The following is a 22,292-nucleotide window of genomic DNA, read 5'->3' as shown; positions in this document are numbered from 1 at the left end:
GAGGTGCTGTACCGCAGAGCACTGAAGCTTTACAGATCTCAGAAAATGTGATAGCTAAGCTTGAACTCTAAAAGTTAGAGCATTTTGCAGTGACATAGTTCTCAAATGCCACTGCAGCCCGGTAGTACCTGTACTTGGCAGTGTTTTAGTAGGTGACACCTCACTGAGGTCGTGTGAAGATGAGCTCAGTGTTTGTGACACAGTTACACTTTTTGGGGCCTAAGAAAGTTTTCCAGTTTCTAAGTCACTCGGGCAACTTACAAATGCCCCTACAGGAAAGAGAAGCAAGACAAGACTTAACTGCACACCACTCTGCAGATGTAGCACTATAGTATTTTTTTCAGACGTACAGTGCAGCTTCCTGCTTTAGAAAATGTGCCATACCTATTAATCTAAGCTAGTAATTCTTGTCACTGTTTTATTTACATTTCACATGTCATAACCCCCCACTGCCTGTCCCTGCAAGGACCAGCTACTGAAGGTCCAGGCATGTGACAAGGAAGTGTGTGCAAATGAAAAACAACTGTTTGAGAGTGTAAGATAGTTTAACTTAATGGTTTTTAAGATTTAAAACAAGCTTTTGCTCTCATTGACTCTTTCTTTCTTAGGCACCTCCCTGGGCATACATTGCTTGTGCGTGTGGCCTTTTCATCTACCAGTCTCTGGATGCTATAGATGGAAAACAAGCCAGAAGGACAAATAGCAGTACTCCGTTAGGAGAACTTTTTGATCATGGCTGTGATTCACTTTCCACAGGTATTGTCATTTTTAATTGACGTATGAGGATTAAATGACTATTTCAGGGAATCAAATCTGGAATACAGAAAAATGCTTCTTTACTGAAGAAGAGGACAACTGATATTGCTGAATGTATAGCTTTTCAGTCAATCTTCTTACCATAGACAGTGCTTTTGATCAACTGAATGTCTTCTCTTGTATTACACTGAAAAAAAATTAAGCATGTGACTAATTCAATCTAAGCCAGCAGTCTTCTGTGTATGCTTTATCAGAGTCTTGGTTCTAAAAAAATTTCTGTAAGAAGTTGTCAAAATGCTCTCCTATATTATTTTGGATCGAATCTGTATAGAGCAATTGCAAGGCAGGTATGACGCCTAAACAGTGGGACGGTAGAAGTCTGAGTTTAAGATTAGAGTCAGCAATATCATTTCCTAGGTAGGCAGAGTTCATTCAGTCAGCCTGAAGGCTGACCCTATTGCAAAAGAATGATCAGATGCTGTTGCTTGCTTAAATTCTAAAGCTCTTATGCTTTAAACTTTTATGAATACTTTATCAAAGTCGTGTATTTAAGGCAGGGGGAAGCATGAATCTTGAATGACAGACATTGGATTTTTTTTTTTTAAAAAAGTAAAGAAAATGTGAGGGGGGGAAAAAAATGTCCAGCAAATCTTGGATACATGAGAAAACGCCAAATCTCTGGCCACAGGCTGCAATTGCGTAAGTCACTCAAGTCCCTTGATGTCTAATCCCATTAAGTTCAATAAAAATGTAGGAGACTAAGAAACCCTCAATATTGAGGACTTCTGCTAACTGATATTAATTTAAATATACATTTTACAGTCTGTACTTTTTTAAATGGAAGTGTTAATCTCTTATGTCTGTCAAATAAAACATATCAGGATACCTTCACACTGTCTCTCCTTCTCTGGGTCCTGTTATTAGATGTTTTTCTAGTAAGGATCTTTACACATAGACACGCTTCATCTTTTTACTATGTGACTGATTTTCTTCTGCAGTCTTTGTGGTTTTGGGAACTTGTATTGCTGTGCAACTGGGAACGAACCCTGACTGGATGTTCTTTTGTTGTTTTGCTGGAACGTTCATGTTTTACTGCGCGCATTGGCAGACGTACGTCTCTGGAACGTTGCGCTTTGGCATGTAAGTACCTTGGCTGAAAATAAAACTGAAAGTTAGGCTGCTTTCCTGCCTAGTTGTACTTTATGTGATTGTAGTTCAGATCCTTAGAGCCGTAGTAAATTGTTTATATTCATATATCCACACTTAGAGCTTGCGGCAGCTATTACCTGTTGGATCCGCAATTAATACTGAATGTTACTTAGCTTGTTTTAGGAGTGGTAAAATATCCTTTGTCATGTTAGTTAATTAGGAGCTTCTGATGTGATTTTAAAACCTAAATAAATAAGGGAAAGTACCTGCTGTTTCATCCTCAAGAATGGAATGCTTTTTGTCAGATGGTGGCAGTCTGGCTTCGGTATTCAGTTAACTACCTATCTCTTGATCTTGCTTGACTTGTGATGATGCATAGTTAATCTTCACTATTAACTGTAACTCTTAAAATAGTGTATTAATTGACGTTGTGCCTACAATTTAAAGTCCTGAATCCTTTTTAGTTAGTATAGACTGTGGTTCTGTCAATAATGGGACAAAAATGGCAATGCCAAGAAAGTAATCAGCTAAAGTCCTGTTTACTGCTGGGTGAGGGTAGGTGGGGAAACAGAACACAGGGACGCGGTGAGCTGTGGGATTCACCAGCCTTAGTGTGGAAAAGTGCATTTATTCTATATTTGCATTCGTAGATCTAACAGAATATATTTCAAGTAAATACACTGCAGAATGATTTTGCACCTGGAAACCTCTGAGATTTGCCCTTAGTTTGTATGGGATTTTGAAACAATGCTACAACATGCACTGTTTGTTTACAGTCTATTTTTATTGATGTACGGATACCCAGATGCTGCTAAAACAGTACAATTACGGACCTCTTGTCTATAACAGCTCTTATTGGCCGAATACTAATGCAGATTCTCTTGAGAAACTTCTGTGTTTCCGCTCAAAAATGTAAGATGACGGAGCAGTTTTCGATGCCTATTGGAGGAAAGAAAAAAGAAAAACTAGACCCCTATTCTAAACCTGACAACACCAAAGCAGACAGAATAGTTTCAGTCAATTCTCTGATACTTAAATCTTTCAAGTGAGACACCTGAGTCAAATCTTGTACTGTTTTAGGCTTCTAACTTTCATGCTGTACCGAAGGTCTCAATACTGAATGCTTTTAGCTCCCTTTGAACTTTACAGGGCCCTGATAATTCAAGTTTTCCTGTTATCGACCAAAGAACACAAAAACCCCCAACCTTGGCATGTGTTTAACTTTACAGATGCAAGTATCAAAACCGCCTAATTTGCTTTTGTGCTCAAGACAAATGTGCACATTACTCCTGGTATTCACTGTAATTTCTGCTTTTGTGTGGAGTCTTTGTATTTTGGAGACAGCATTTTGTAGCAGATACTATTGTTCAGCATGGCCTTATATTATAAGAATTTGATGATCCATCAATATGTAGCTAATTTAGGGAAGGCAATAAGCACGCGAATGTGTGTGTATCATTATTTTAGATAACAGACAGCACTGTGTGTAGTAAACACATTTGTTTCTTCATTTGCCCCGTGCCATAAGGTTAATAGACTGCCATAAGCTGATGTTTGTTTCTATGGCAAAAACTCTGAGATTATTTATCCAGTTAATTGATTCTCACTGTTTGCTACTAGTTTTTTCTGATGTTTTCATTTCACCAATCATAAAACTGGAAAAAAATCTATATTTTATCTACCTTTTCAGATTCACTGGAGCACACAGGCTTAGGTATTCTTACTCCTGAATAAGTGGAATCGGAGACAGCTGTTGAAAGGAGCCAAAAAGGTCTTAGTGCACAGTCGCTTTTTCCTGTCTGTGTATCCTGCGTAGTAACTCTATCTCAAAAATACACTGAGAGGACTGTGAAGAGCAGTGATGTTTTAGGAAACGTGACAGCATTTCTAACTTGCCTTCCATTCCAAAGAAGCAGGAAAGAGCACACAGTTGGTTATCACTTATTGTATTTCTGTGATGAGATTATGTCCAAGAAGTTGTATTTCATTACAGAGATCAACTCAATAAGCAATTTGGAAACGGCTCAGAAGAGCAACAGACCGCTAAAGGGCGAGATTAATATTTTACTCCTTACACACAGCTCAAACTTGATATATAACAATAGTCAATTTGGCTTCCTGAAAAAGTCCATTGTCTTGAAAAAAAAAAAAAAGAAAAAGATAAATTAGTGTGTCAAATTAAGTGTATGCTTGCACAACAGCATGTCTGATTCATATATGCTGTCACTGTACCAGCCCTGACAATGCGCTGAAGCTGTGCAGAGTGCATTTTGTGTCAGACTCTATCTGCAGAGCAGGAGTGTTCACCCTGAGGGAGGAGGAAATGGGATCGCTTCTGCTAAATTCCTACGGAGCATTGCAGGTGGAGTAGGAAAACTATTAGTTTAATTGTGCCCAATTACTGAATACATCAACTGTGCTGGTTCTTTTTCTTCCCACTGACAACTGTGGGGAGCTACCCTGCACTGCTCCAGGACTGTAGAATAATCAGTTGAGACAGCAAGGTCCTGTGATCTGTCTCCATCTTTAAATGATCATATAATTTTATTAGATCTTGGCAGCTGACGCAGGCTTTTCAAAAAGCAACTTGAGTTGGTTAAATAGCTCAAAAAAATAGCTAGAGGTCAGTATTGCTTAAAAATTCCCTGTGAGGAAGCAGGAAGTGTCTCAAAGCAAGTTGGGTTGGGTACAGTAAAAGTCAGTATAGTAACATCAGCTGTGCAAAGGCAGCAGGGAACAGCATGGGTAGAGCTGTAATGCAGAAGTTTTGTTCAAGAACAAACACCCGACCTGGGCATGGGCTCATGGAAAAGCAGGAATGTACTGCACATCTGAAGAAACAAAAAGGTGATTCTGAATTGCAGAAAAACATTCAATATTGAAGCAGTGCAAATAATTTTTTTTTTTGTTCTGCTATCCTGTTTTTCAGCGCAGTAACTGGTTTATCTGGATTGTGGACTTGCTGTGCTGCAATACAGAATGAGCTTTGTTTCAGGCTTAGTCTTGCATGGGTGCAGCTGTGCAAAACTGGGGCATCTCTGGTTTGGAAAAAGTGCATTTTCTTCTCCATATCACAAAAAGCACACTGGCCAACACCAATGGACTTCCACGTGTCCATGTGGAAGCAGATCTGGTATTTTAGGAACATGGTGCAGAAACTGGAATCATTAGGGAATATGGTGCATAGACCCTGAAGGGAATTTGCCTACCATTAGCTGGAGCCCAGTTGTGATCACGAGCTCTGGTTCTTCCAGATCCAGACTTGCTCCACTTGGATTCAGCACCTGCTCACTGTTCTGGCTTCAAGCAGCATATTAGGAGAGGTCTGTGTTTATGCAGGTTCAGTACTGTATCCAGCCTTACAAGGTCAGTGCACAGACAGTCAGACTCTGCAGGAGTTGTCTCACATCCAGGATAGTTAGAAGTGAAGCTGGAGCTATTAGTCTCTGTCAGATCTCAGCTGGGTTCCGCATTGCGACTGGAGTGTTGTCTTAAGAGACATGAGACGCAGCTCTGTAGGTAAAGGCCTTGTACGCTTGGCTATGCAAACCTGGGGGCAAGTGCTAAGTTGTATTTTTAAAAACCCAGCAGGCGCTCATCAAGTGTCTGCCCAGAGACATGAGGGTGTTGCTGCACCATGGTCTACAGCATTTCTCCTACGAATTATTGCATTATCTGGTTTATCCCAACCTTTAATTGAAATATGGAAAGTTGGTGATAGTAGAAATTATAAGGGTGTTTGTGTATATGTATGTGTAAATATATATATGCACACAATGAGATGGAAATTAGTTTCTAAGGATGCTTTATGAAGGTGTATCAGTAGACACTGAGAGGAAGGATCAGTTCTTACCAGCTTTCATATAACTGAAAATTTTAAAATGTTACTTGACTGTTTGAATAATAGTCCCTAGAGAAAGCAAAAGCATTCAGGCAACAAAATAGCCATTACTGAGGAATGTTGGAGAATTTGGGGGAACATTCTTGTTCGGTGACACAGTAGCAGTTGTACATAAGCAAGAGCCCACTTGATAATGGGTTGGTTTAGGAAGGGAAGGAGGTTAATTTGGTTAACTTTCTGAGCCTTCTTGCCAGTACTACCATTGAGGTATAAAGGAGAGGTTAGTAAATGAGGCTGTATTTCAGAAAGCAGCTAAAATGAAGCCTTCGTCTTTAGCAGTTAGCAGAAAGGAGTTAGTGTGTTGTCTTGGATATCAAGTCACACCAAATATCAAAATACAGAGATGGAAGCCTTCCAAGTCAAAGTTTAGCGCATTGAGTTCTTGCTCTTGGGAACAGCTTCAGGATCTCAGGATTATGGTAGGAGATAAGGCAGTAATCTCCATGATTATAGGGCTTAAAACTTTCCATCTTAAGTGTTGGAACAACTCATTCTTCAAGAACTTTAACACCTGGGCTATTTGCAGAGGAAGGTTTGAAGCTCAGTAGAGTCTCTCTTGATGTCAGGGGGAATTAGTTTCTCTACACTTGCAAGAAGTATATGTTGAAGTGCTGTTGTGGTAGGTGTTAAGTTTGCTGCTTGCAACCCGCTGCCTTCTGCATACTTCAGTCACTCGTTGCCACCTGTCAGCATTTCTTTAGTGCTTGCTGTGTGCCGTTTAAATATGTGTAAGTGCCTTGCTACAGCATAATACATACAGCTGAAATTGCTGAGGGCTGATGTAAATGATGAGGGGGATTCTCCACATCATGATCCTCCTCCTCTCCCTTTCCCTTTCGCAAGTGCCCTAACAGCGTGTTAAACCAGGAGCCAAGCAGTCATGTGCAGAGATGCTGCTGCTGATTTTTCTGCTTTTATCATTGAAAGATGTTCTTACTGCTCTGTGAAATAGTGAGCTTCGACTTAATAGCCACATGCTTCACCTCGATATCTGCCCTGTACAACTTTTTAATCTATGCTAGTGAGCAGCAAAAGGAAAAAATTATATATCATCTTAAGTGTATTACAGCAAGGAAAGGAGAAAAGCTTGTGGCTCACTGTTAATATTATTTTTACCTCAAGGTGAATTTTCTGTAGCTGGGAATAGTTTTAATTTGCTTATGCTTTTCTTTTTTCTGTATGGTTTGCTTTATGCATGCTATTTGTATTTCATTACATCCAAGTAAAATGCTGGGTTGGAATGAGTTAAGATTAAACTCTGTAACAACCTTTAGAACTGAGCATTTGGACTTCTAGCATGTGACTTTAGCCTTTTTTCTCTCGTGTTGTGATGATGAACATTCCTTTCTTGCTGCAGTGGTTCCCGTAAGAAAACAATCCTTTGTCTCATGCTCAGATTCATAGTTCATTGCCCAGCCTGAGTAATCCCACTTGCACGCTTGGTAGATATGGATAAGGCAGATGGAAGAATCATCATTTCTCAGACCAGAGAGTGCTGCTGCACAGAGTATTAAATAGTAGACATATGAGGCTGGGAAACTCAAGGGGATAACTTCAGTGTTCTGATGAGGCAAGAGTGTTTTTCTTGTCTGTGTTTTGCTACACGGGACTGTTGCACGGAATTCTGTGTGTTGGGGAGGAGGAGGATGGTACGTAAATGCCCCCCCTTAGTTTCTTGCAATATTAAAAAGAAGCTGTATTAGATCAGCTGAATTGGTACTGATTGACTTGATTTCAGAGCAATCTCCAGTGTAAGTATCTGTTTCCTGTTGTTCTTGGTTGGTTCATTTTCTCAGGAAATCTCTCAACTTTGAATTAAATCCTTCACCATTCTGGACAAGGAAAGAATTGACTGCAGCTGTTGCTAAACTCTGAAACTTGATTCAGTGGTGGCTCTTGTAAAGTCTAATGGCTTCTTTAATCAAACAGGACCTTTTAAAAATTGCACGTGGGATATGCTCAATAAACTAGCACTGACAAGAGTATATTCTGGATGCATGACTAATCGATTGCGTGTTAATTGGCTCAAGACTCTTACCAGCTTGACAAGGGAACCCAGCAGAGCAGACCACATACAAAGTAAGACTTGTCACTGCCAACATCTAAGTAGAGTTAAGCACATGCCAAGGTCGATGGCCTCCTCTTAAGCTTTCCTGGATAATGTTTAAAAAATGAATCCATGTCTGAATTACAAATATCACTTAGAGTAACATAGGGGAAAAAAGGAAAAGAAACTGCAGCTGTCCAAAAGTACCAAAGCTGTGTTGTTTGTATATGTGACTTTCTCTTCCCTAAAATACTAAATGTTACCTTTTCTACCTACATACTGTATTATGTGCTGTGATAATTAAACTGAGAATGCTTATCAGACTGAAATTCACTGTACCCTCTCACCAGGCAGGGGACTGCACATCTTAAGCTCTGTCAGTGCGATCACGATGAACTTTGTTTCTCTGATGTACCCTTTTTAATCAATTGACGTGTTGCTGGATGGCAGTCTGCATGCTTCTGTTCCAAGCATACTTTGATAAGCACTGGAGTAAACAGGATCTCTGTTATGGCTGAATCTGTTACTGCTGAAATATATATATATATTTTAACTAGATGGTTTAATGTAACTTTAGTTTGATCACATTTTGAAATATTTTAGTTATAAAAGGCTATAAATCTGCATTTTACCAGAAGGAGTATGTATGGTAGTTGTGGCTCTGTTGGCTACAGCATATTTTTTCATCCCTTTGTCAGGGGTGAAAAACAAATGAATACAGAATAGAGTTTGGTTGCCACTGAATAGGGGTCCAGAGCTCGCTTGACTTCTTCTTTTAGCATTATTTGCCAAGAAGCCAAGGAGTTGCGTGAGCATGGAGGTGTAACTCCTTGTTTTCCCTTAGAGGTCACAAACTGAAGATGCATTCTGCACTTCTGCTCTACAAAAAATATGCAGTAGCATCTTTAAATGAAGAATTAATATATTCAGTGTCATTTGGAGCTATGAGCGTGGTGTAGGGAGATGAGAGGTCGTGAATTGCGTTTGATTATGAATTTTATTTGCTGCGACTTGGAGCAAGGAATTTCATTTTGTTCCCTCATGTACACACTGATGATTGTGTCAGAGTGGTACTGTAAATTGTAGAAGCTGTGAATGGAGTTTTGAATGTGTAAAAATACTATGTGAGTTACAATATTTTTGTTAATTCATTAATACTCTCATTTTTTGTGGTCATTAATTCCTTTCCTCTGACCTACCCTTTAAATCATCTCAATGCTGCACAGTAGTTGTCTGGATTTTGTTCTTTACGCCGTGACTGAAGATCTGTTTTAATGGCGCCACTTAACTGAAGTGCTCAGGAAAATGTTTTGAAATGTTTCTTTCCCTCGCATGTAGATTTGATGTTACGGAGTCTATGCTCTGTACAATAGCAATCCAGCTTCTCACAGGAACTCTGGGGCCCTGGTTCTGGAACTATACGGTAAAGCGAATGTTAATGCTACCTGGCAAGCAATGGCATGGACTAAGCAGAGACAGCACCTTTGTCATGCACATAGTAACTGGTATAAGAAAAGCATCTTTCTAAGGATATTTCACAAGTGCTTCAATACATGGGGAAAAAACGTTTGCAAAGTAGGAATGAGCAGTAAAAATCCGATCTAACTGGAAAAAATTTTTTTGGAAGGCATCATGTTTTACTTGAAAACAAAGCAAAAACCTGCCCATTAACCAGAGAAGTTTGCTTTAAACATTTCTTCTTATTTTGTCACAGTTCTGGCTTCACCTAAAAGATAGCCAGGGCTGTGGAAGCAGCTCTCTAAGTGTGGGCGTAGAACAATTTTGTTGGAACTACTTTTTAAAGTTGTAGAAATTTTCTTGTTGTTTCTGTTTAAATACCTTTCCACCAGAAAAAAAAATTACTTGGCTAGTTCAGGGAACTGTACCTCTGCAACAGCTTAAAAAGTCACCAGTTACTGCTTAAAAATGCCTGGTTTGAACTCTGCCACTTCATCCGTGGAGCCTAGTCGCTTAACTGTGCCTGTAGCTTCATCGTTAAGTAACTTCATTTCCTGGTTGTCTTTATTTTCAAAATGCTTTTCCTCATGTCTGTGCTAAATATATCTTTCTCCACTCTGGTTTACTACCCTTTAGAAAGCACTTTCTCATCCTGATTTCAGCTTTTTTAATAGAGTGTATATAGGTTGGGTTTCCCCCCCAATAAAACGGTATCATTAAAAGTGAGTAAGTTGGGTTTCTTGAAATGTCTCATAGTTGTTGGATTATTAGCCAGGACTTTCCCTTGAAATATCTGAGGCTGTAAGAATAGCTTTTTGATAGCCTTCTTAGAACTGCATCAGATTTTAAACAAAACTGAGATTATTTTTTTTGGTGCTTGTTTACATACCCTTTGTTAAACTTGCAGTGATTCAAATTATGCTGTTCTTTTGTTTTTTCATGTAATGGGTTCCGCACAATCTCGGCTTTCAGGAGGCTCTCAGAAGGAGTCTTTAATTACCAGCTCTACTTTAGATCTGACAGTATCAGCGATCTGGGAAATCATGCTGTATGTCATATTCCCTGGCTGCATCTGACAATTCAAGCCAAGTGCCAGTAAGGCGTGCTCTGCAGATGACATAATTTTTAAATACTTTGTTGACAGCCTATGAAAGGCTGAAAATACTTAGTGTCAGGAAATGGTAATGCAGCAAGCAGTAACTCAAAGGAAGGAAGGGCTTAATCAAGATTTTAGCGTGTTGTGATAACACATTATGACGCTGCCCGAGAAGTCACTTAAGACAAAAAAAAAAAATCCCCTAGTACCAAAACATTCAGAGACTTCTGAAGTCACCCATTGGCATGATAATTATGTGGGAGGAAGCAACTCAAATTCTGTAATAAAAGTGAGTTGTTTAAAATGGATGAGGACAAATTGCCATCTAATGGGGGGAGAGGGAGTTCTGACTCTGCACAGGTGACCCGGAGCTGATGGAGATGTCAGTCTGTACACCCCACCCATGGTCTCCACCCTTGGAAAGGATGCCTTTGCCATTCGAGAAGAAATTTGTGTTACAAATAAACGCAGTGGTTGGTAGGACTGCTGCATGTAGTGGATGAGCCAGGCAGAGCATTTTGTCACTCTTGCTCCAGTCACAGAAGTGTTTGCTTCTGACAAGTCCCCTCACTCATGCTCAGATGAACCAGTTTTTAGGCATACTGAATTACAAAATAGACTTAATAATCTTTTTAAATTCTTGCATATGTAGTTTCAGATGCCTTCTGGCATCTTTATTTTTAGTCTTAACTAATAAATAAAGATGATGCTGCTTCTAAGGCACTCATCCAGAACACAGAAAGCATCACACTATATACAGTTTGAGGTCAGGTTGTATAGATCTTTGATCTATCGATCAGGTTCTATAGATCTTTATTATTGCACCATCTCTGACATGGTTAAGCTACAGGAAATACATACTCATGCTATTCTTTTTCATCTGATAGCTGTTTCATGTGACAAACTTTTGTAGTGAGAAAGTATAATAACATAGCCCTGTCTCAAATACTACATGATCTGGCAAAATATGAAGTGACTAGATGGCAATTCTTGCAACACAAATAAACCTTGTACTTGCATGTGATGGGCAGTAAGGCGCTTTATTCATCAAGGAGGGGGGAAAAAATTTCTTAAATTGTTAATGAAGTTGGTGTATGCCTTTAGCCTATGGAGAAATTCTTTAAAAGAACATGAAGGCTTTGGTAAACAAAAAGGTTTTGGGAATCAAGTTAAAAAATGTAAATGTGCAGAATTCTGAAGAGCTTCAGCCCTGCATCCCTCTTCCTGCAGCTCTGCAATGTCACCCTTCCATACTTGTACTGCTGGAATGTGACTTTTGCTTGTAAACACCTCACATCTTGGTGTTTTCCATAGACCAGAAGTGGGCAGTTTTAATACAGTTTAGCACAGCCTTTAGAGGAATCGCAGATGAAGGTGTTTAAAATGAATGAATCTGGAAAATACTCAGGCTTTTATAGGAAATAAAATGCTAAAATAATACTGTTCCTGATAATCATCTATTATGTCAGGAAACACAGGTTTGAAAACTAGCAAGTAATCTGCATTCAAGTTTGGCACGACGAGGAAGGACAGATTAATGGCGTAAAGCATGTTGCAGTGCGTGCGGTAAAATCTGTTGCAGTCCCACCGCAAGACTTGAAGCGTGCCTTTTGCAGCTCTGTAGGTGTTCTGCTCTCTTGTGAGTTTAGGCAGACAGGGAGCGAGAGAGGAAATGCGCCTTTAAAACCTCAAAACTCTTATGCTTCCCTGACTTTATCTGAATTAAACCACTTAGATATTCTTGTTTACAGCCTTCAGTTCACAAAGGTAGCTGGTACGCTGTTGACACTGTTTGACCTAGTCCCTGCTTGCCGTCTTCAGTTCTGCCAAACTGCTGCGTGTTATCCTTTCCTAACATCAGTTTGCTGCAGAATCAGTATTTTTCAGGGTCATTTTCAATGTTTTTCCCAGCCTTGCAATTAGATGTTCTGTCTTGGCATTTTTAGTTTGTTAAACTATTGAGTCTAGGTTCTTTGTGCTTTGTCTTCAGTGTCTGATCTTTGTTCCTTGGTTCTTTGCCTGGATGTTCCTGGTGATCTTAAACTCAATTCAGGGTCTTCTGTTTATTTTCTAGAAGATGAAAAAGTCCCTGGTTTATTTGAAGAGGTGCTCTTTGGAACTAGACTGCTTTGTGTCTGTTGAGGAACTGTTACAATAACTTTACGTCCATCTATTGTAGTGCGGGCATGTCTTGGGGGAAACGGTTTGTTTCATTTTCTTCATTTCATAGGTATTTGGGATCCGCCACATATTGTGCACTATGCCTCTGCATCATCCTAGCAACATAAACTGTTTGGGCAATGCTGATATGACTCAATTTGTCAGGAAACATCAGGCAAAAAAACTGTCAGGTTAGGGGAAGTGTGCCTCAAGTGATTGCTGAAAATATCCCAGTGAAGAGGCTTTAAGAAACCCCCTTACTTGAGCTGCACAATTCATGCTGCTAGCTCTTTCCATTTGTTTTTTCTTAGGATGTCCACTGTAGCATTTAAACAAGTAAATAAATACAAACACAAGGAGAAAATAGAATCAGACTTTGAACTGGCTGATTCCCTTCTTGCTTTGAAATGGTTTTGCTTTCCTACAGGTCTGCTTACGCTCCCAGGCTACTGGTTGTGTGCAGTAATTGAACGGGGGTCTGCAGCACCAAAGGCCTTTCCCCATTTTTGATTTCCCAATGCTATGGCTTTTTTCTCCTCATGGTTCCTATCTTTTTGCATTGAAGCTAAAATATTTTTCTACTATTAGTTGATAAACGATCCACTACTCCAGTTTGTTTTCTGTAGTCCTTACCATAGGAAGAGGCACTCCAATGTGCCATAGAACTTTATGTAGAAAAAAATACAGTACTATTTATGTAATGTTTAAGCAGAAATGTTATCGCCCCGCTTTGTAAATAATTTCCCTAGCCCCTAAAGCAAGCTATGTGTATTTTTCCTCAAAAGGCCAGTGTGGGGGCTACAGAAGGGCTTTAGTCGGTCTACACCCAACCTGAACAAGGTACCTAATGACAGGACAAAGCAGGGCTGCATGGAAAGCTTTCCATGCAGCCCTGCTTTGTCCTGTCATTAGGTACCTTCCCAGTTCTACCAGAGTTTAAAAACAATATGGTGACTGAGGCAATTTATGGATGTTTTTATTACTAGCACACTTTATCTTGAAGTAATTCATAAATACAAGTTAATCATTAAAGTGTAGGAATGAATGTCCTCCAGATTGCCTGACGTGTTAACACTTTCCAGGTAGTGCCATGCATTACCTTTGCTCAGTATCTTTCTTGACAAAATCATTGTTGCTTTGTTTTCTAATTGCATTCTTTCACTTTTTTTACTGTGTTACATTTTAAGGGCTGTTTAGGACTTTTATGAATGCTGGTAGCAGTCCACTTGTGTCGCATTCAGAAGCCTTAACTCGTTCCCATTTATTCCTCCTTTTACTCCCTTGTCTAAGCCTGTAGCTGCACAGTCACTTCGACTCAGCACAGTTTTGTTCGGCTGCCAAAATAGGCAGTGCAGAGCTTCCACTGCCCTCTCCTTTGTGCTTGCATCATTCATGAGGCCACACAAAATGGATAAGGAAAGCTGATATGCTAGAAATTGGGACAGGAACCTTTCTTTTTCGTCTTTTTTGGTTGGGTGATTTTAGCTAAGCCAATTTCCCGATCCCGTTGATGGCACGAGGCTGTAGTGCTGGCACAAGGGGGAAAGCGGGACTGAGCAGGGGGTTTTGGGAGGAGAAAGTGGTCGGTCTTTAGAGAAGCCGGGGCGACTGCTCCTTTTAGCAGCAGCATGGATTTAGTCCAGTTTATGCAGCAGTTGCACGGTCATTTTAAATTCAAGCTAAATGACTAGCGGAACAGTGTGCCTCTTTTCCCTTTCACCCAGCTTCTGTTTCCACATGTTGTTCCCTTTTGTGGTGTAGCTTCGAGGAGCTGCCTGTCTGGATTCCTGTGTTCTTACATTTCTAAGTAGTGGCCATTTGACATCCTGCAAAAAAATGCACTGGATAATTACAGCATCAGGCATGTACTCTGCTGGTGTCGAGCATACCTTTAAGTCATCTAACAGTGGGTTTAATGAGCGTAGGATGTTCCCAGTCCTTTTTCATCCTTGGTATTAAGAACTTATGCTTTATTTAGGTGATAGCTTAGTTTCTCCTCAGTTGGTCTTATGTCTTTGCCTTCTGTCTTAAGGAACCCTTTGGTGTTAAAAAATCTTTATGTAGAATTGAAGTTAAGACTCATATTTGTTCTGCAATATGAGATTCTTCTAATAAGTCAGGGAGGAGTTTTTAACCAAATATACTTGCAGTTCATTGCTGAACCCTTTCCAGCTGCCTGATGCCACTTTCATTTGAACTGGGAAGGGCAGAACTATGGGCAACGGAGCAAAGGTTGTACCATGGCTGTGTGAAGAAAATTACGCTGTTTCTCTAACCTGAATCCAGGCACTGCTGCCATGGATTTGGTTGGGCTCCTAGTTTTGTGTAAGATTTTGTCTTTCAGAAGACCTTGTCTTTTTATGAGCTGAAATTGTTTTTGAAGTATATGACCTTACTTTATTTTGCATTAAGATTACTGCTGCCAAAAGAAACCTGTTTTACTGTCCAAGGAAAGCTATAAACTTGAGTTACCTACGTTAGTTATTAGTCACTGTTTTGGGAGCTTTCTCAGTTGCTTTGTATTCTCTTAGGTCACTGATAGAAGTAGTGAAATAGGCTAAAATGCCTTCCTGTTTAACCTGTGCGGGTTCACGGGGCTGCCTCAGCCCTTCCGCAGTTGGACACGCTGAAAACACATTTCCATGCTGACTCCAAAAGCTAGGAGGAAGCAATTTGCATTTAATCAGATGTTTTGTGTATCTCTTCTTGCATGGCTGAGCGTTTTTACTTTTTCTTACAAGGTAGCTCAATGGCAGATTTGTTTGTATGAGGCTGAAAATAAGGATTTTTTTTGAACATTCTTTCCTCTTTGTGGAAATTAATTTTTCCCCAACCCAGTTCTGATTGCCTTACAGGATTGTTATTGAACAAATCGGAATATAGGAGGCCCCCTGAGGTTATTTCTTGTGTAGCTCATCTCCATGCTTGGTGTAGTGAAAAGAAAATCTACAAAGCAAAGACATCTAAAGGAAACTGTCTTCCTACTGGGATCTTCTCTAGATGCCCTCCGATGACTTTGGCTAAACTTTCCCATTATAAGCTAAGAGTCTGGCCAGTTCGTGGGTATTGCTGCTCTCCTGTCGTCTTCATCCTTTATGTTCCTCTCTGCTGCTTCAATTCTTCTGCTTTCTGGTGCTTTGGGGGATGTTCTACATGGGAATTGGCTGCAGCCTCATCATTATCCCTTGTGCGTATTGATCTACTGCTGAAACAAAATTGTTTTGGCCAGACTAGAGATGCTCAAATGAGAGGATCCACTCCAAAACTGGAACAAAGGCTGTAGAGAAAACTTGGTGGCACACTGATCTGATACTAAACTTAATCATATGGTCTTGTAGCTCGTTTAAGGCACGCAGGCAAAAAAAAACCCCACCCAACCCTGAACCGTTATTCCCTGATGCTTATGCTGTTGATAATATCAACAGTATTTTTGTAACAGCAAAGTATGTACTTGCAAGAAACGATTTTGAGTCTTTTAGGTAGAACTGTACTACTAGAGATAAGGAATATGCCATAAATACTTCAAACTGTCTTGAAGGATTATTTTTGATACAGTATTCCAGTATGAGATAGTATTATACAGCTCCATATTACACACCAGCAAGTGCATTCTCTTCATGTTGCACTTGTATTTTTCTTTACTTCTGTTCCTGGAATTGATTTGTATGGCTGGTTTTCCCTCCTGCTAGCGCCAAGGCTTTTGCATGCTCTTTGAAACAAAGTCTTAAACTCAGTCTTTTCTATAAGCCTTTCCTTCTTGCCCTTCTCCAAAACATCTGTGCTAGAACCAGAAGTGGTTTTTCTTCTTGCTGCATGCTAGAGAGTGAATTGTGTAATCTTCAGCAACGCGGCTGACTGTACCGTTTACATTTGCATAAACTCTCCAGGGATTCATGTTCCTTTTTCAAGTTTGATGCTATTCAGAGAGAATACTCATATTAAAAAAAAAAAAAAAAAAACAAGAACCATAGGGTAGGGAATATAATAGGGATTAAAAATATCTTTCCTGAATTTTGTCATCTGAAATAAATTCTTTTTTTTGGTGGGCAAGGTTGAAACTAAATATTGATTTCTGCAACCAGCAGTGGTCAGTTAAAAGAAGAGTTCCAACTGTTCCTTTTGACAAGATGGATTTTTATTGCACTGTGAAATAAAACAAAAAGTATAGCACAGCACGGCTCTTAATTTTAACAATAAAACTAAAATATAATTCTGCTTTCTAAATTATTTATAAATTTTGCCTCTTGTTTTCCTCAGTATTTTGGAGTTTTGATACTGTGCATGATAGAGGAGAGCTGCTGAGCTTGCAAATAACTCTCTTGAAATTGCTTTGAATAATTTTGCTTTTTTTGGCTTTTTGTACATAATCAGAATTGATGTGACTGAAGTACAAATCTTCATAATAATCATGCATTTACTGGCAGTGATTGGAGGACCACCTTTTTGGCAATCTCTGGTAATTTTGTTCATGTTCTTATTTTTGTCCTTTTTAATAATCTCATAGATACCTGGAAGAACTACCTGCATGTAATAGCACGGTTTAATTTGTGAGGGGAAGGTCTCACTTTTCCTCATAAATGGAAATCTATATTCTTGAGTGCAGGTCACACGGCAATAACTGCATTCTGGTTTTACCAGAGTCATTAAAACAAGCTGTTATTTTGGATCTTGTGTTTGCAGGTAGAAAGTTCTCAAACATTACACAAACTTCAATGTACCTTCAGTGAAGTCCAGCTTTCTTTGAGAGAGCTGGCCAAAACTTGAGGGAATTCCATGCAACAAGCTAGATCAGCCACGGAGGAGTGCTAAATTGGATTGAGGATATGGGGGAGACTTTTGGAGAGCAGTTGGGAAGCATCAGTAGATAATTTGGCCTCAATTTGGCTGACAACTCTTCTCTGTATGGGGAGAAAAAAAAAAATTATCACGTTTGGGTTTTTTCCTGGTTTTTTTGTTTGTTTTTTTAGCAGTGAGCATCCTAATTAAGCAAGCTGACTATCATGGGCTGGCTGCGTATGGATCCTGCATATGTTACACCATGCCATGTCAGCTGGCAGTTTATGGGCTGTCGTTAAGTTGACTTCATGTGTGCGTTACTGAAGCCACGTTGGGCTGTCGAAATAGCATTGCCCAAAGAAAAGCATATGTGTGCATACATAAATGCAGCAAATTTCTGGAAATAACATCTAAAGCATTGGTTTCCTGGAAGGTTTTCCCTCCTGACTATTGATCTGGTTTGTGTACTTGATAAACACAATTCTTAAGTGGATTAAAAAAAACCTTGATTTGCAATAAAACCAAGAGATGGTCAAAAATTACTGAAACGTATCACCCCAAATTGATGATTTTCTAATCTGCTTCATATAACTAGAGAAATGAACCCTCTAACATTGTAGAGAATATCTAGAAAAAGGAGCTAACCTTGGCTACCCCAGTTTTGCTACATGTGCTTTCAGGCTTAAAAAATCAACTCCCCCCAATTAATTATGTAAACTGCAAAGTAAATACCATCTAAAGAGAATGAGTGTGGATAGAACCAATTCTAAAAAACAGAGGTTACAAGCCAGCTTATTGGTGCCAAACTTTTCCAGAGGGATTAGTGTGGCCAACATCCCCACGCAGCTATTGCTCTGCATTACAAATAGGGATTTCCCAATTCATGTTCTCAGTTTCCTTTTTATCTTTTTAAATTTTTCTCTTTTTAAAAAGGGGGAAAAAAAATGCTGTCAGAGCAACCTGTGGCACAATTCAGTGCAAGGTGATGTTTATGTGAACTTAGAAATTGTTCCCTTGTATTATTTAATAACGTAACCCTTTTAAATAACCTAGTAAATAACCCTTTTCAGCAAAATCTTGAAATCTAGTAGAAGTTCTGGGTTGCAGCAGCATTTGGCTAAGTCAGCTCCCAAAAGATTGAATTATTTTGAAGTCCGGTGTTGGATTAATGGAGGCATTTCTCCAGGGAACAAACTTGATCAGGTTTCCCATGACAATTGGGAATTTTCCTTTTTCATTCAACTCGTGAAAGTTTGAGTTTACTTAGAGATAAATGTTATTTACTACTTGCAGAGCAAAATATATCACACAACCCCTCCTTACACCCCACCCCTCACCCCCCTGATCCTTTAATGTTTCATGTGACAGCAAAATTGGTGATTTGGTATTTATAGGGTTGTGTTTTTCTTTTTTTTTGGGGGGGGGGGGGGAATAGAATAAAATGTGGTTGTATACTCAAACATTCCACTTTCTTATGCTAACATGCAAAAAGCAAAACAATCTGAATAGGCTAAATGCAGAATTGTGTATTTTGTCAATTGTTGCTTTCATTAGCTTTCTCTTTTGTCCGTGAAATGGTGTGTACCGGTACTGGCTTCCTTCTTTCTGTCAGTGTAGATTCTCTTTAAAGCGTGTTAAAGTGCTGTTCTGCAAGGCTCCTGGAGCTCGGTAATTTCTGGTGGATGGTGAGTACGACTGCAGCTGAGATCCTCATTTGGAAAATGTGAGTAAAGCGAGCAAGCTTAGGTGCAACTTGTTTGATGCATTGATTATATAGAGGGTTTTTTTCTGTTTGAAGTGAGAAAAGTGCTGCAATTGCTTGAGTTTTATTCCACAACGTAATCTTTTTAAAAGCATAGACACTTCATGAATATAAAGCAGGCTTGGTTTTGGACCGCTATGAGTTGTTCTTCCTCTTGCAGATGTGACTGAAGCATACACACATACAGCTCTAAACTACAGCTGGGATCCAGCCTTGTGAGAAGGACTCCCAGAACGCTCTGAGTTGCCCAGCTGGTTGTGGTATTTGTGACTAGGAGCTAGCCAAGAGTTTCTGGAGGGAGTGCCCCTGTCCACTTACGGATGCGTAGTCTCTTACCCACTCTTCACTTCTACTGCCCTGAGCCCTTAGCTGTGCTCTTTTCCTGACTGTTTCCTAATTATATATTTTATTTTTTTTTCAAATCCCAGTTCATTCTGCACAAAACTCTGATGGAGGCTGGACATTAATTTTATGGCAAATGATTCTGGACTTGCTTTAATCCAGGCTCTGGCAAGCACTCGTTAATCCATTCTTTGCCTGCTGCTACTTGTTTTTATTAACATGCATGGCTTTTTCCCAGACAAAATTTGGAATGCTCCCTTCACCAAGATGTATCTATATTCAGAAGCTTTCTGTGCAGTTTAGCCTTTCTCTTGCAATCAACTTCAAAGGGTTTAACAGAGGATGTAATTTACCTGTAAAAGATTTGGCTTGTGATACTTCTCTGCCTTATTAACATAGTCTTGTGAAGTTTTGCATGCATCTGGCTTCTGGTGAAACCTGTGCAATTACCAGCAAGGTCAGAATAATTGCATGGACTGTAGCTGATACATGGAATACCAGACAAGGAAGTCTTGTGGCTTGCCTTATAGTGTCCTCTTATTTAAAAAGTCAGGGGCTGCAATGCCATTTTGTAGGAAGATTTCTGAGAATTGCTCCCTCTCTCCCTTTACTCAGATTTTTTTTGTTCTTTTTTCTCTGTGCTATTTGCTTGCCTTTGCTGCTTCTAACTTTCAGCCTCACTGCTTCAATTTTGTATGCAAAGCAATTTAGCAGGCGCTGCCACCTTATACCTCTGATTTGACTTTCCTCTGCCAAATTTCTGTATGTAGCTTTGTTTCCCATTAATTATTTCTGCCAGATAAGCGCAGTCTAATAGCTATCGCTGATGCAGCTGTCAGTGGAAGCAAAAAGGAGAGTGTTAATAAAGCACAACTAGCCAAACTGGATGTTATAATAGTGTGGTCTCATCCTTCTGCCTTTCCTGAGCATCATTCTCAGATGTGTTGGTAGTAGTTTGGAGTTCTTGGGGTGTTTTTCCCAGCAAACTCCCTTTGGTTTTGGGAAATGTCAAGCTTAATGTCTCTTGACTCCTGTATGAAGCTTGCCATTGTTTTCTTCTTCCTGTAGAAGAGCAAATTCACCCCATTCTTTAAATACCAAAGTATCGTTCCTGAAGCAGAGGGCAGCACAGGTACCTTCATTTATAGAACCGCAGAGAGACCTTCAGAAGTCCTGTGCCTTGTAACATTAATGAATGATTACAGTTAGCACTCCAGTCTGTGGCAATGTATGCCTTCTGTTTACTTGTCATTATTCTTTCTTTACTGTCTTTCAGAAAATGTTTTTTCATTTAACAGTGCAGCCTGAGCACGGGAGAAACGTGTTCGAGTGTCATGAAACAATGCCAGCCGGCCAGAAGCCTGCCAGGCAGTGATTTGGAGAGGTGGTCTGAGTGCTCATCTGTAGGCTGCTTAAGAGCGAGGCATGAAGAATTAAAGCTGGCTCTGCCTCTTAATTGTGCCCTGAAAAGATCAAGAGATTAAGTTATTGAATGAGATAGAAACCTATTGATCTTTACCTGCTGAAAGCTACACTGAGAGTGTAATTGAAGAAAAATAGAAACAACTTGACCTCATTTGGGCTTCTGTATGTAGTTGGACTCCTTGCTGTTAGGGAGCCGAGTGTGTTTATGCAGTTGAGTGCTATGACTGCAGTTCCTGAATTAAAAGCCTGTGAAGATTTTTTGTAGTTGTATAGACAAAGTTGGGAAGCTTTGGGTAGTTGTTTCTAAACACTTGCTTCTGTAACATATTTGCTGTGGTTTATTTTGAACTCTTTCTTCACTTCTAGTTTTTCCCATTCTGCTTGAAACACTACTGTTAAAAAATGAAGAAAACTACTGCCTTTCTTTCAAAGCTGCCTGTGCTCATTTTTCGCTTCTTTAGCAACCTCATCGCTTACTCTCCTAGGCTCACTGTCTCTGAGATAACTTGTCTGATCTCTGCTTGCTCCCTTGTCTTGCCCGTAAGGTAGTATCTAGTTTCTTAAGGGGCTTTGTTTAATCATCTCCAATGGCTCTTGCTTTGCCCAGTTTGATCTTGGACTGCAGCTGTGAGTTTTACAACCAGCTTCAGAAAAGAGGCGGGTGTTTCTCTTCTGGGTGATTTAGCTAGCAAGTTCTTGGTTTTTGACCACTTCTCTGCTTTCGATGGCTGTTTTCAGGTAACTGAAGATAAGTCCAGCTTTATGGGAAGCTTGATGGAAGGATTATTGGAAAAATACATATTTCTCTGTGCCTTGTAGAGATTTGAATCTCTCTATAGCAGAGAAAGAAAAGCCAATGTGGTGTTGGAAAGTGGAGTGTTTGAGTGCACCAGAAGTGTTAAGTCCAATTTTAGTTTGCTTGTGCATATTTTAACTTCTTGTCTCTCTTCCATTAAGATTCCAATACTGAATATTCAGGTGAAAATATTCCCGGCTCTCTGTACTGTCGCAGGAACCATATTCTCCTGTACAAATTACTTTGGTGTGATCTTCACAGGTGGAGTTGGCAAAAATGGATCCACTATAGCAGTAAGTACTTTGTTCTGCTAGTTACTCTTCAGCACTCTGTGGCTTTTCAGCCATGCCTTTGGTTTTTATTTAACATAATACTTCCTATATGTGAAGTATTTTCCTTTCAGTTCCTTGCTGGCTTGGGAAAAACAAGTTAATATTGTCTGCGTAAGAATAGTAGCTTTAGGAGTCAAGAGATTTAAAGTTTTTGAGTGATTGAAAGTGCTCATGTTATTTTGATATTTGCTTTTGAATTAATCCTATAAAACAGGTTATACAAATATACCCCCGCCCCCCCCCCCAAAGGGTTCACAGAAAAGTCCAATGTGAAAATACATTCAGAAGGAAT

General features: G+C 39.6%; 1 protein-coding gene across 5 annotated transcripts in view; it reads left to right on the top strand.

Annotated features, from left to right (window-relative positions):
• The window catches only part of CEPT1 (choline/ethanolamine phosphotransferase 1), a 32,278-nt gene that overhangs the window by 6,331 nt on the left and 3,655 nt on the right, over positions 1–22,292 (top strand). For 4 of the 5 annotated variants that reach the window (XM_059831328.1, XM_059831329.1, XM_059831330.1 and 1 more), the window contains 4 exons: positions 609–756; positions 1,755–1,896; positions 16,939–17,023; positions 21,830–21,961. In XM_059831328.1, the coding sequence (XP_059687311.1) occupies positions 609–756; positions 1,755–1,896; positions 16,939–17,023; positions 21,830–21,961 (507 nt within the window). Of the gene's footprint in view, positions 1–608; positions 757–1,754; positions 1,897–9,191; positions 9,277–16,938; positions 17,024–21,829; positions 21,962–22,292 lie in introns of all 5 variants that reach the window. The other variant, XM_059831327.1, reaches the window with a different exon arrangement.

This window comes from Gavia stellata, chromosome 30 (assembly GCF_030936135.1).
Source record: "Gavia stellata isolate bGavSte3 chromosome 30, bGavSte3.hap2, whole genome shotgun sequence".
NCBI lineage: Eukaryota > Metazoa > Chordata > Aves > Gaviiformes > Gaviidae > Gavia > Gavia stellata.
Note: the sequence above shows the minus strand (reverse complement) of the source record. Positions and strands in the feature narration are given on the sequence as shown.